The sequence below is a fragment of the Odocoileus virginianus genome, chromosome 29 (assembly GCF_023699985.2).
Source record: "Odocoileus virginianus isolate 20LAN1187 ecotype Illinois chromosome 29, Ovbor_1.2, whole genome shotgun sequence".
Lineage (NCBI taxonomy): Eukaryota > Metazoa > Chordata > Mammalia > Artiodactyla > Cervidae > Odocoileus > Odocoileus virginianus.
The window spans coordinates 3,920,627-3,932,977 of record NC_069702.1 but is presented as its reverse complement, the minus strand read 5'-3'; the positions used below and the strand labels follow the sequence as shown (position 1 = coordinate 3,932,977).

General features: G+C 38.8%; 1 protein-coding gene across 15 annotated transcripts in view; it reads left to right on the top strand.

Annotated features, from left to right (window-relative positions):
* CLOCK (clock circadian regulator) overlaps window positions 1-11,120 on the top strand; it is a 128,485-nt gene extending 117,365 nt beyond the window's left edge. For all 15 annotated transcript variants that reach the window (XM_070458065.1, XM_070458067.1, XM_070458070.1 and 12 more), the window contains 2 exons: window positions 570-819; window positions 3,454-11,120. In XM_070458065.1, the coding sequence (XP_070314166.1) occupies window positions 570-819; window positions 3,454-3,621 (418 nt within the window). In that variant the 3' untranslated portion in view covers window positions 3,622-11,120. The remainder of the gene's footprint in view (window positions 1-569; window positions 820-3,453) is intronic.
* Window positions 11,121-12,351: the final 1,231 nt, after the last annotated feature.

The window sequence follows — 12,351 nt, the reverse complement described above, 5'->3', positions numbered from 1 at the left end:
ATATTTTCTAGTTGTTAATCCCTTACCAGATCCATGATTTGTAAATACTTTCTCCCACTCTGGAGTGCCCTTTTATTTTGTTGGTAGTGTCCCTTGCTACATAAAAGATTTTAAATTTGTTTTTCAGTTTATCTATTTTTTCTTTCATTGTGTATGCTTTTAATGTCATAACTTCTAAGATATTATTGCCCAATCCAGTGTCATGAAACTTTCTCCCTATGTTTTATTCTAAGAGTTTCATAGTTTTCGACATTTATGTTTAGGTCTTCAATCCATTTTGAGTTAATTTTTTTATATGATGTAAAGGTCAAATTTCATTCTTTTGCATGTGGATATCAAAAAGAGTTTGTATTTTTGTTTGTGATTGCTTCATTTTGCTCTGTACATTTCTGTTTCACTGGTATCCCAAAGGGAATCTTTAAAAGCATGTAACAAAATTGGAACATATGGCTTTAAAAAGCTAAATTGGTAATATCATGGGTCCTATCTTAGAGGAATATTCAGGCCACTGCCTTTCATAGTGTATACTTGTACTTCTGACTCCCCTTTCCTCTCTTTCCTCTTAACAGATTTTCTCAAGGTCAGCAGCTTGTGACCAAATTAGTAACTGCTCCTGTGGCCTGTGGGGCGGTCATGGTACCCAGCGCTATGCTCATGGGTCAGGTGGTGACTGCCTACCCCACCTTCGCCCCACAGCACCCGCAGTCGCAGACACTGTCAGTCACGCAGCAGCAGCAGAGCTCCCAGGAGCAGCCGCTCCCGCCAGTCCAGCAGCCGCCGCAGGCCCAGCTGGCTCAGCCGCCGCAGCAGTTCCTACAGGTAATTCTCCCTGCGCAAGGGTGTCCCCAGCCACGGTGCCTCTCTATAGAGAAACCAGGGACTGAATGAACAGTTCTGTAAATGAGCTGAAAAGTCTGCACACACTTACTGTGCAACTTAAATTTCCACAAAGACAGAAAGCTTATCCCAGTTGGCTGTTTTTTCTTCTCTTAGAAAACTTCTAGTCCTGCTGTGGAGATACCCAGTCATCCAAATTGGTGGATACAATACGTGGCTGCTTCCTGCCCACATCAAGGCAATTTACAGAGAGCTCTCTGGCTCGAGTTTCTGGAACTCAAGCAAAGGCACCTTTCTCTCTCCTCTTGTTTCCCTAGGGGCCCATCAAGCTGTACTCTCTACAGATTATAAGTATTAAAAGGGTTTTTAAAAAAAATTACTTTAGGCATTATGTTAAATTATTTTATTGAATTAAATTTTATAATAACTTTTTGATTATTAATTAATATTGGAAGAAAAATACTGTGAAGGCACAGGCTGTTCTGAGATTGAGTTACTGCTGTGTGAACTTTGGCAGTTTACTTAACTTGCTCAGATCCAGTTTCCTCATCTGTAATATGAAGGTGCTAGCTCTTCATATCTCCTGAGTAAGATGCATGTGAATCACTGAGCCTAGTATAAGGTATATACTTAAACACCTTATAAGTATAACTTGCCTTCATAAATGACCACTATCTTGAATAATGTAGTAGATACTCAGATTAACCAAAATGCAGACACAGATCTCTTGTGGGTGTATCAGACAGGATCTGCTTATCTAAAGATGCAGGACAAAGTCACCTAGATTGGGATCCTCAGCAAAGCAGCAGGCAAATTTCTAGACCTCAGTACCCTCTTTGGGGGATCACAATAGCAGATTGTGTCATCTGAAAATCCACCTTTTTCCTTACTGGTCTAAGAAGCCAGCAGTTTTGAATATAGGCTAAGCCATGATTTGTGCTGGATACCATTCCACGTACTCCAGGCAAATATCATCAGTTTTAAAGTTATACAATATATGGTATAATTAGAAGATTTCAGTATTATACTGTATACTCAGGCATAGATACACTGTTAGTTCATCATCATTGGTGTTCTGGTGCAAATATAATTCTTTTTTTTTTTTTTCTGCAAATATAATTCTTAACTTGATGTGCTGAACTAAAAGAGGTTAGTTACCTGATTATCTCTTGAGAGTCATACAGCCCCTTAGACATTAAGCCATTAATGACTGGGTTGGCTATTGTTATAAATGAATTAATGACAAGAATTTATAATAAGTTAGAAACTATTCTCTAGGGGAAATGTTTTCAGTGAGAATTAGGCAGAAGCTTAGAAAGGAAAAAGACTTGCCTTAGGAACTCAGTTCTTTGAGTCTCTCAGAGAACAAGGGCTCTTAAAAGAATGAACATTCTCTTCCACTTCTGGGGAAAAAACATTTCAAAGAAGCAAGATAGGCAATACCCTTTAGAAATACACTAATATGTAGATAGAAATACACAATTTGCTTTTCTGATTATGTAGCACCTAGTTCCAAAATGTACTTTTGTTGTAACCCTATAAGGCTCATAAATACCCTGAATTCTTTATCTTACAAAAACTTTTCCTAATGACAGTGAGAAAAAGAAAGTGTCTCCAGGTGCTTAGCAAAGCTCAGTGGCCTTAAAGGCTCAGAGGTCTATCCTGTGTGTTTGTACAGGTGTCTTTCATACACATGTGCAGAAATCACCTGTTACAGTTCCTTTTTAAAATTATGAACCCTGCATCAAGACATACTGACCTTAGTGAAGAAAGATCTCAATTTTAAAATTCCTCTTTCTTTGGACTAGTTTCCTTTGTATCTCTAGAAGGAGAAATTGGGCAAAAGAAACTGAGGTTCATGGCGCTGACACTCGCCCAAGGCCTAACACACACAGAGCAGGACTCACAGCCGGGGCTGCTTCTGGTTTCAGATCCTATGCTCCCGTCCTGCTTCACTGCACGTCACACCACACTGTCACATAAAGGACACAAGTCTTAGTTTTATGGTACTTTTAAATGATAATGTTGATATTTAATCTTTGTAAAAACCCAGTGTGGGAGGTACTCGGATTATCCTTATTTTGTACATGAAGAAAATGAGGTCCAGAGATGTAAGTAGCCTGCCCATCTGGTAAGCGGGGCAGCCAGACTTTGAACCCAGGCAGTGTACCTCAGGGCCCATGCTCTTGGCCACTGCTGCTGTAACGAGTCAAAAAGCTGGTGCAGAAGGCATTTTCTGTCTGGCCACAGATTGTTCATATGTTGTACACTCTTAGCGATGATTAAACTGTATCATCTGTTTAAAAAAACGTGGTCTTTAGGACATAAAGTGAAAGAGTATGTGTGGTTTGTCTCAGGACATAGATAGCTTTCTGTATCATATCTCTAGCTCCATTTCCTTCTAAAAAATGAAATTCTGTTATACTTCAAAAAGAGGGAAAGGCTCATAAGCATTTTCCAGAATACTATTTTTAAGTGAAAGAAAAAAAAACAAAACAAAAACAAGACTTATGTACAGGTTTTGACCCTATGGAGAAGTGGAAAACCTGAGTAGTCTTAATGGACACAGTATGACGGGGGGTGAAGCAGTGTTGCATAATCCACTTGTCTTTTTAGACTTCCAGGTTGCTCCATGGGAACCCTTCCGCTCAGCTCATCCTCTCTGCTGCGTTTCCTCTTCAGCAGAGCACTTTCCCTCAGTCACACCACCAGCAGCAACAGCAGCAGCCGAGCCGGCACAGGACTGAAAGTTTGACGGATCCTTCCAAGGTTCAGCCACAGTAGCGCACAGGCATCCTCTCTGCCCTCAAGGGAGGATGCGGGTGGTCCATAAAGAGTTGCTCAGATGATCTGAGGATGTGATGAAAAGTTCCAGCCGTTTCATGGGATGCAATACTGAGTGTTCTAGTTCCTGGAATTAGTTAGCAGGGAAAATGCTGCCTAGCACTGCAGATGTACATTAAATACCAGCCAGCAGGAGGTCATCATAGGGCCACAGCCAATTCTGACAGTGTTTTACTTGCCCAGATATTTTTTTAATGGAAAAAGAGTATATTGCCAAATGTTAAGAAGCTCAGCTATGAAACAGGACCTCCCATGAATCAGAAAGGCACTAACAACATTAGTAACTTTGAGAGGTTCTGTGCCTGTTTTCAAGTGTTACAGAGGACACACCACTGCCATCCATGTCAGGGGTTTGCTTGTGATGATGCCATGAAGACAGTCCAGTAGACTCAGTAGACCCCCTTCCCTTTTCAGATAATGATGGAATAATAAGTAATTTCAGAATGTTGTGTGGGTTCAAATTCTCTATGTACAGATGCTGTAAAAATAATATTATGTATATGTCTGGATAAAAGGAGAGAAAGCAAAACATTTTGTATGCTGCATGAAAGCATTATCTCCTCCTTTAGGTATGAGTACATTTCCTTAGATTCTGACGCCATGTTCAGACTAATACATCCTCTTTTCCCTTTTGTTTACAGTACGGTAGTGTTCTATTCACTCTTCCGGGGCACAAGTCTTTTTTTTTTTTTTTTGGTTCATACTTGGACTGTGATGTCACAGTTTGTTCAGTGAGGTATGATGTGCTGCTGGGAATGGAGTTTGTTTTTTTTTTTTCAGGTTAAATTATTTGAAACAGGATTTTCAAGTTACTCAGAAATATCCCTCATTTCATTATTCTTCAATTATGTTTAAGAATAGGATTTGCACTGCTTTATTTTAAGATGGTTGGGAGTTTTGAGCACATATTTTGATCTAGTTCCTAGTTGGAAATAGTTGTGTAAACGGTTTTTAACAAGCTTGACAGTTATTTCAAGTATGTTTCAGTTATAGGAGTGAATTTGCACACAAAATATTTTAGGCACTTTTTAATGTTCTCACTGGTGGGAATTTTAACTTTTAGGATTTGTTGGAATCTTTTTATTATCCTCCACAATTTCAGTGCTTCTTTTAGTCAGAAATGATTCAGGGTTATTTGAGGGGAAAAAAAAAAAAACCCATAGTGCCTTGATTTTCATTCAGGTGATTACTCACCATCTTGAACTCATTGTCTAGTTTCAGTAGCAGTTTTGAAATCTTGGTACATTTTTAATAGCATGTGGGTGTCAGCACCATTAAGTTCCTAATGAAGACTCTCTGAGTCTCTTGGATTAGAGATACAAATAATTTCAAAATAAAAGATAACATCCTAGTGACACTATTCAGAGTTACTATTGTGATCACAAAGTTGTTTTTCTAAATCAGCATTTTCCTTAAATCTATGTATTCATTTAGGAATTACCAGTAAATATTTTCTCAGTGTGATCTTAAAAATCTTGCAAAGACAAAAGAAGGGTTAGGGATTGGCTTTATCTTCACTATAGCACTAGAATCTTGTAGCTCACGTGCTTTATAAACATGAACTAAGATTTCGTTTGGTGATACCATATTCTAAAGGTAGTAAGTTCCAACCAGAATTGCATACATTAAAAAAAAGCATTTTATAGATTCTGTGGTACTAATAACTAAATTTATAACTAGAGAACAAAGGAAAATTAATGGGGAAATATCTTATTGGCTATCAAAAATTATTACTGAGGAAAGGGAAGATAGCAAGCTGCAAGAAATCAAAATTAACCTTAAAAGAAAACGTGTGACAGAATTGAGGCTGTTGAACAGAAGATTTTGGCAATGAAAGTAATACAGAATTGCTAGGTTAAGGTGTCAGGGGACCTCTCAGTTGGTTCTTAAGACTTTTCTGCCCTTAGCTTTGCGGTCATCCTAAAGGGATGCACTTTATCTTCCTGTAGAAAACCAAACCTGGCCACACTTAAACCAGAAAATTTATGTTGAAAAGAAAACAACCAAAGAAAGTTGGTACCTACCCTTCTACAAAAGAAGTGTTACTAGATGCCAGTCAGTAATAAACATATCAAGGAACTCTTCTAGCTAAATGACCATCCAGAAGGGATGACTTTGTCATGAATGTCAAGAATAGATGTCAGAATATGTGTGTACTTAAGCATATGCCCACAATGGACAATGTCGATGTTGTAGAGTATGGCAACAGTATTTTTTTTCCCCTTCAAAATTGCCTTTCCTAACCTTATCATGTCATTCCATGTATTCTGAGTTGTGCCTCATCTATTTATTGGCAATACACAGTAATACAGATTTAGCAAACAAAAGGTATGAACTATTACATTACGGTTTAATCCTCCAAGTCCCACATGTGAAAAGAAAGATGGTGAACCCTGAGTACTGTGTACTCAAGTCTAACACAAGCAAAGCATAAGACAAGCCGCAAGGTAAATTTGTGGACGGTTCACTTACATTCTCCTCTCCCTATCCCTTCAAGTATTTTTCCATCCTCAAATATTTAGGAAAGCAAATTATACAAGATTTTGCTTTATAATTCCTGTTGTCCTCACAGCTCACTTTTTCCTGCTTAGAAATGGTTGCTACATTTAGAGGAGCAGCTGGCTGCTTTTGATTTGCTGTCAGAATGAAGTGTTGTGTCAGAAGACTAGTAACTGCCTCTCAGCTCCTACTTTAACTTTGTTTTCCTCCTGCTTCCCTGGAACTTGGACCGCAAAGCGGTTCCTGCCCCCTCCTCCATGAATCAAGACTTGAGCATCCTGATGGAAGATTCAGCAGTTGCCTGTTATTCTTTCATTTTTGTAGCCAAAGCTGTTCATTGAAATCCAAATCTGTCATGAAAAAATACCAAATAGGAACACTTTTCAGCTACTTAAAAATCTTATCTTCCCTCTTCTTTACTCTCATAGATATTCCGTTTTTCTTAAAAAAACACTTTTTTTCTGGGTGGCAATTGTTAGGTGTTGGCTGCTTTGAACTGCTCTGGCCCTGGATGAGTCACTATTGTTTTTAAACTACCAGTGAGGATTTTAAGGATTAATAAAGTTGCTGCTGAGAGTGGTGTCAAAGCAGAATCAAGACACTTAAAAGTACTTTATTATTTGAGTGAAAATATTGGTGGAAAAACATACTCGGGGGACGGTGGGTAACATGTTAAGTAAATAACTGTAGTTCAGTCTCCCAGCTCTGTCCCAAGTTGAAGGGGGAATTTGAGTCCTGTGCTTATCACTTAAATCTGGTTTAAGAATGTACTAGTAATAAAGGGATGCCAGTAACTTTGAATAGTTTGTTAACAGAGTACTCAATGCAGATTAATGAAAATGTTACTGGAATTTTTCAAAAGTGCTCGGGTTGATGGTCATTGCCTTAAAGCATTCTGCTTGCAGTTAGTTAAGGGCGCTGTGTGTTGAAGGGAGATGAACCCTTGTTCAAGAAGCCTTAGAAAGGGGCCCCTTAAAATAGAACTCTTTGTTTGCCTGCTCTACACAGACAGGGGGAAATTATTTTAAACTGGATATTACTCAACAAGTTTTAAAATATTTCCACTACATTGAGGTAAACTATTTTTTTTTTAAGTGGACTGCAAATAGCATTTTGCTCTAGTATTGCACATTTTTACTTTTTTTTTTCTGTATTTCTTTGGTGATTGAAAGTTTGTCGATGAACATCTGTGTGAAACCCACTCACATATATAACCTTTCCAACATCTGTGACCCTGTTGTTAGTCCTTCGGGAATCAGTGTTGGAAGGTAGAAACACTGGATATTACTGTTGCTGAGTGAGTCTAGCCAGAAATAAGCTGATGGGAATTTTTAAACGGAGGAAAAGAAACAGCACAAAGGCACTTGCCATTTTTATAGTGATCAGAGAAAAAGAATCTTTTTTGTTTGGGGCGGGTGAGCATTCTTCTAAAAGGAGCTTCTGAAGTAGTTGCAAAGGAAAAGAGTTGACTATTTTTATAGTATATTTAATATATTTGTATATAACTATGAGTAGGAACCCTGCACACGCCTCCCACTTTTCTAGCTTCCTCCCCCTTTGGCCACAGCACTAGCAGAGCCTCATCCGCATGGGTGCCGTGCCTATTGTCAGCCTACCAAAACACAGTGCTGCTGCTTTCTGAGACAGGTGAGAAGACCCAACTCTCATGCCTGGGGATCCTTTACGTAGGAATAGCACACACTTCGCAGACATCACACCACAGTTGAAAAGCATCATTTTGAAAGGTAACAAGCACTTTATTGCAATTACTCATTTTGATAAAGTTTATTATCGTAGATATTGCCATTTCTAAAGGATCCCCAACTCATCACTTAGGTGAAATTTTTAAATGACACATTTCTGAGAAATGTTCAGATCCAGTGAACCATAGTAGGTTTAAGGGAGTGATTTCAAGGTAGCCAAATGAACTTTGACTTTTGTTTTGAATGTGGTAGAGTCAAGGGATTGTAGATGCCTAGTTCCATTTAGACACTATTGTAAACCTATCTTGCCTATTGTGTGGACACCAAAAGAGACCAATGAGCCTGTTTGTTTTCAGAGGTCTAGGAGAATTGCATCAGTGTGAATAGATGTATAGAACTAACCTAAAAGTGATTGGTAGTCATATTTTAGAATACAGTAATTTCAAGAATTATTCTGAGTGTTTTAAATGTGCTCTGAAATGTTGGCATGTCATTTCAGTGTTTCCATTTGAATTGCTCTTGTAATGTTTTTGCACAAAAAGAACTGAGAAATACTACTTTGGTTGAAGAAAAGGAAAAAAATAATTTGGTCTTATTTTAATGTCTCCTGTGGAAACACTGGAGGTGAATTTTGTTGGTACAGTTATTTTCAGGACATTTGAAACAGTATTGAACAGCTCACAAGAAATTAAGCAACCGTGAATAGATTGAAAAATTAAAACTCTTTCCATGTGACTGTTTTGCATACTTTATCCCCATGTCATAATTTAACACTACATTCCTTGTTTTTTCTTAAATAAAATAACTTTGCGGGTTCTGTTTTTGAGTATTTAGCAAGTTATTTTCTAAGCTGCCTGGGTTTTCCTAGGGAAAACGTTCTTAGGTGAAATAGGATATAGTTTATGAAAAGACATTAAGTGAAATCCCATCACCACCACCAGCAAACACTGAGGTGCTGCATTAAGTGACAATCAAAATAGTATTTATAGGAGAATTGAGAAAGGGGTTTTTAAAGCAGTCGCTTTGAAAGTAGTTATCTGGGTTTCTTGAATAAAAATGGCTAAATGTATTTATTTATATTTTAAACTATCTTTGCGTCCCGTTTGCTCATCAGCGTGACTTCAGTGTCGTGTGTTTACCTGTGGTTTGCTGTGTTCTGCCCTGTAATCTGTGCGGAGGACCGGCTCTGCCTCCTGGGGGTGCGTGCGGGCCTCAGCCCTCGTGATGCCTCTTGGTGGTGCTGCGAATCTGTTCCACTTCAGCACAGCGGTGGAGCCCAGCCCAGGTGCCCCCAAGGCTCCCCTCCTGTTCTCAACTCAGTTAAGAAAAAGTAAAAGTAACTCCCAACTTTTTTCTAGTTTCACTTGCTGCCTTTTCTATTTTATGGGCACTTTTTATGTAACTTCCCCAACGCAGCCAAAGGCCAGTATGACAGAACCCGTGGCACACGTTGCCTCCGTTTTGCCCATTTGGAAAATGTTATTAAAACAATTAGCATCTTCTAATGGCCATCACTCATACCCATATTAAAACCCATCTAAAGTCCTTAAATATAGGTGGAACAATGTATAAATATTGCAAACTCTTCTACAAAGAAAAATAACGTGTGCTGTCTTTTATATATAGTTTGCTTGGTCCTTTAAAACCAAAGCCAAACCAAACCTTCCTACACAGCACCATACAACAAAAGCAGTGTTTGAACATCTAAAGCCTAGAAATTTGAAGATACTCATTGCTGGTCTGCACTGGAACAGAATTCTCCACCTTAGGGCTCTTGAGTCCCACAGGCCACGTCCAGAGTGCACTCTAGCTTTGGGATCCCTTCGAGAATGGTAATTAAAACAAGTCAACCACAAGTTGGATTTAATGATGTAAAAAGTGTTTCTTGACTCTTTAAGGGTTAAATTGGAGAGCTCATGTTTTTAAATGTATGCTTTTAAGTTTCTGAGGAAACAAACTGTGACATCGCTTTAAAAGTGACATTCAGATGTTTTATGATGTGTTTTGAGTTGGCCTGTACTGGTGCAGATTCACCACTGGCAATGGTTGTGCCAATACTAGAGAGTTAAAATGTAGGAGAAGCTGTGTTGTGTTCAGGTGGATGTATTATGTAACCAGACAATCATCAAGCTGAAAGAAAAAAACTGGCCAGGAAATGTCCTTTTCCTTTATAGATGTCAGCCAGCCAGAACAGCTGTCATTTAGATCACCCTGGAGTCACTTTGAGGTCTGTTTTATCACGGTGTGAGTTGGGGAAGGTCCTCAGTATGGCACTTGCACATTCATTCTATGTAAAGACTGAAGCCCAAAGACAAGGTAAATTCAGTGCTGTACTGAAACCAGTTAGTGCAAAAAAAAATAATAATTTTTTTATCTCTGTAAATCTGTAACTGTTAACATCAGTTGGTAGTTGTAAACACACACACCAGATTATCTCTAATGTTCTGTGTGGTTCTTAGTGTGCTACCCTTGACATTGATATGTCCTTACTGCTTGGTTCTTGGTTTAAAATTAAAGTTAGATATAGCCTGTCATTCTTCCTTCTGAAAGGGTGGAGCTGTAAATGGCTAAGAATACCTATTTTTCCTAAAGCAAACATTTCATTAAAATCCAGATTGATATACAAAAACAAGGCTGACATTTTCCAAGTAATGTCTTCAGCCCGAATCCTAAAATACACAGAAGCACGATGGGTAATATGAATGGTTTTAACGGTGCTATAATAGGTTCTCTGCTGATCTTCATGACCTGTTTGGAAATACAGTATTGTATAAAATGTGGATCATTTTGTTACCAATTTAATATTGCCATTCTAATTTGGTTTTTAAACTGGTTACACTTGTTTCTCAGAGCTATCCTTTGAGAAGAGCGTAAACTGTGTTATTAGCCTACCTCCACTCAGGCCTCTTGCTGTATGATCCTTTTTCCAGGTTGTGATGTGCAGTTTTTAAAAACTATATGTTCTATTATAATTCTTCTTCCTATAGACTCCTGTAATGTATTCAGAACCTAAACTGACAGCAAAAAGAGCCAAGCAGTAGCATTTTGTTTTTTTTTTATAAATGTAAAAATTAGATTCACTTTGTTTCCTATTCAGTTTTAAAAATAAAAATACCTCAGTGCTGTGTTTTCCAGTATCACCTGCATTTCTCAAAATAACACCTGCTTTATGTGGCACATAACTTGTAAGAATCACATTATTTTGGATTTTAAAGAATATTAAATATTTTAAAATCACTACTGATGACATTTTTCTCTTTTATTCAGCCATGGAGTTAGTAGCCTTTAGCAGTTTTTGCCTTGTAGCTAAGGTCTGAGCTGCCAGATTCTCTTGAGTAGATGTGTCCTGTTACAAGAGTGTGGGGCCTCAGAAAGCCTGTTACTCACTAGGCTGGTGCCGGGACTAGGCTGCCTTCACTGCCAGTGTACCAGCTACTCCCTAACAAGAAGTAATACAGTTCCTCACTTAATTCTGTAACAATTTAAGGCAGTATTAGGGATATTTTAACTGCAGAGATTTCCAGTGTAGTCTGGGGACTTAATCTGAGATTTCTTTGCAGTGTATTAGGAACAGTGTGTTTTTCTACCCTGTAATACACACTTTTCATGGTAGAAAAGTTTCTAAAAATGACTTTTTCAGAAATACGTGAACTGCTGCTTTTTAACTGACAATCATATTTAGATCTCCTCACAATAGTGGTCAGCTGTCTCCCACAAAGTTACTGCTGCGTTGAGAATGCTGGGTGATTAACTGGGTTCTTTCACAGTCTTCACGTTACCAGTGACTACACTATGCACTTTGTAGGTAGCTCGCTACACCTCACTTGCGCTGGGTCTGCTCTTACGTACCCTTCACGCAAGGAGCACGTGGAGGTTTCTGCAGAACTGTTCTCAGGTCTGTAGCGGCTGCTGGTAGCCGTGTTACTGCACATGGTAAAGAGCACATCAGGCTGGGAGAAAGCAGGTGTGCTGCTCAGATGGAACATTTGGTACGCAAGTTACAAATGAAATGACAGTGATTACTGAAATGGCTGTGATAACATGAGGTGGCCTTCACCATAATCTGTGATTGTGTCTCTAGAGGTAAACTGTCCAGTTTGATCCCTTCCTGTACCGAGAGTTATTTAACCTTTTAAAAAAAACTTTACATTTAGTACCTAATGCCTCACAGAACTTTGTGAAGGCTTATTCGGTTGCTAAGTGGTATCTGACTCTTAGTGAGGTCAGGCTCCCTTATCCTTCATTATCTCCCAGAGTTTGTTCAAACTCATATCCATTGGGTTGGTGATGCCATCCAACCATCTCATCCTGATGCCCCCTTCTTCTCTGCCCGCAATCTTTCCATCAGGGTCTTTTCCAGTGAGTCGGCTCTTTGCGTCAGGTGGCCAAAGTACTGGCACTTCAGCTTCAGTCCTTCCAGTGACTGTTCAGGGTTGATCTCCTTTAGGATTGTGAAGGCTAAGATAGT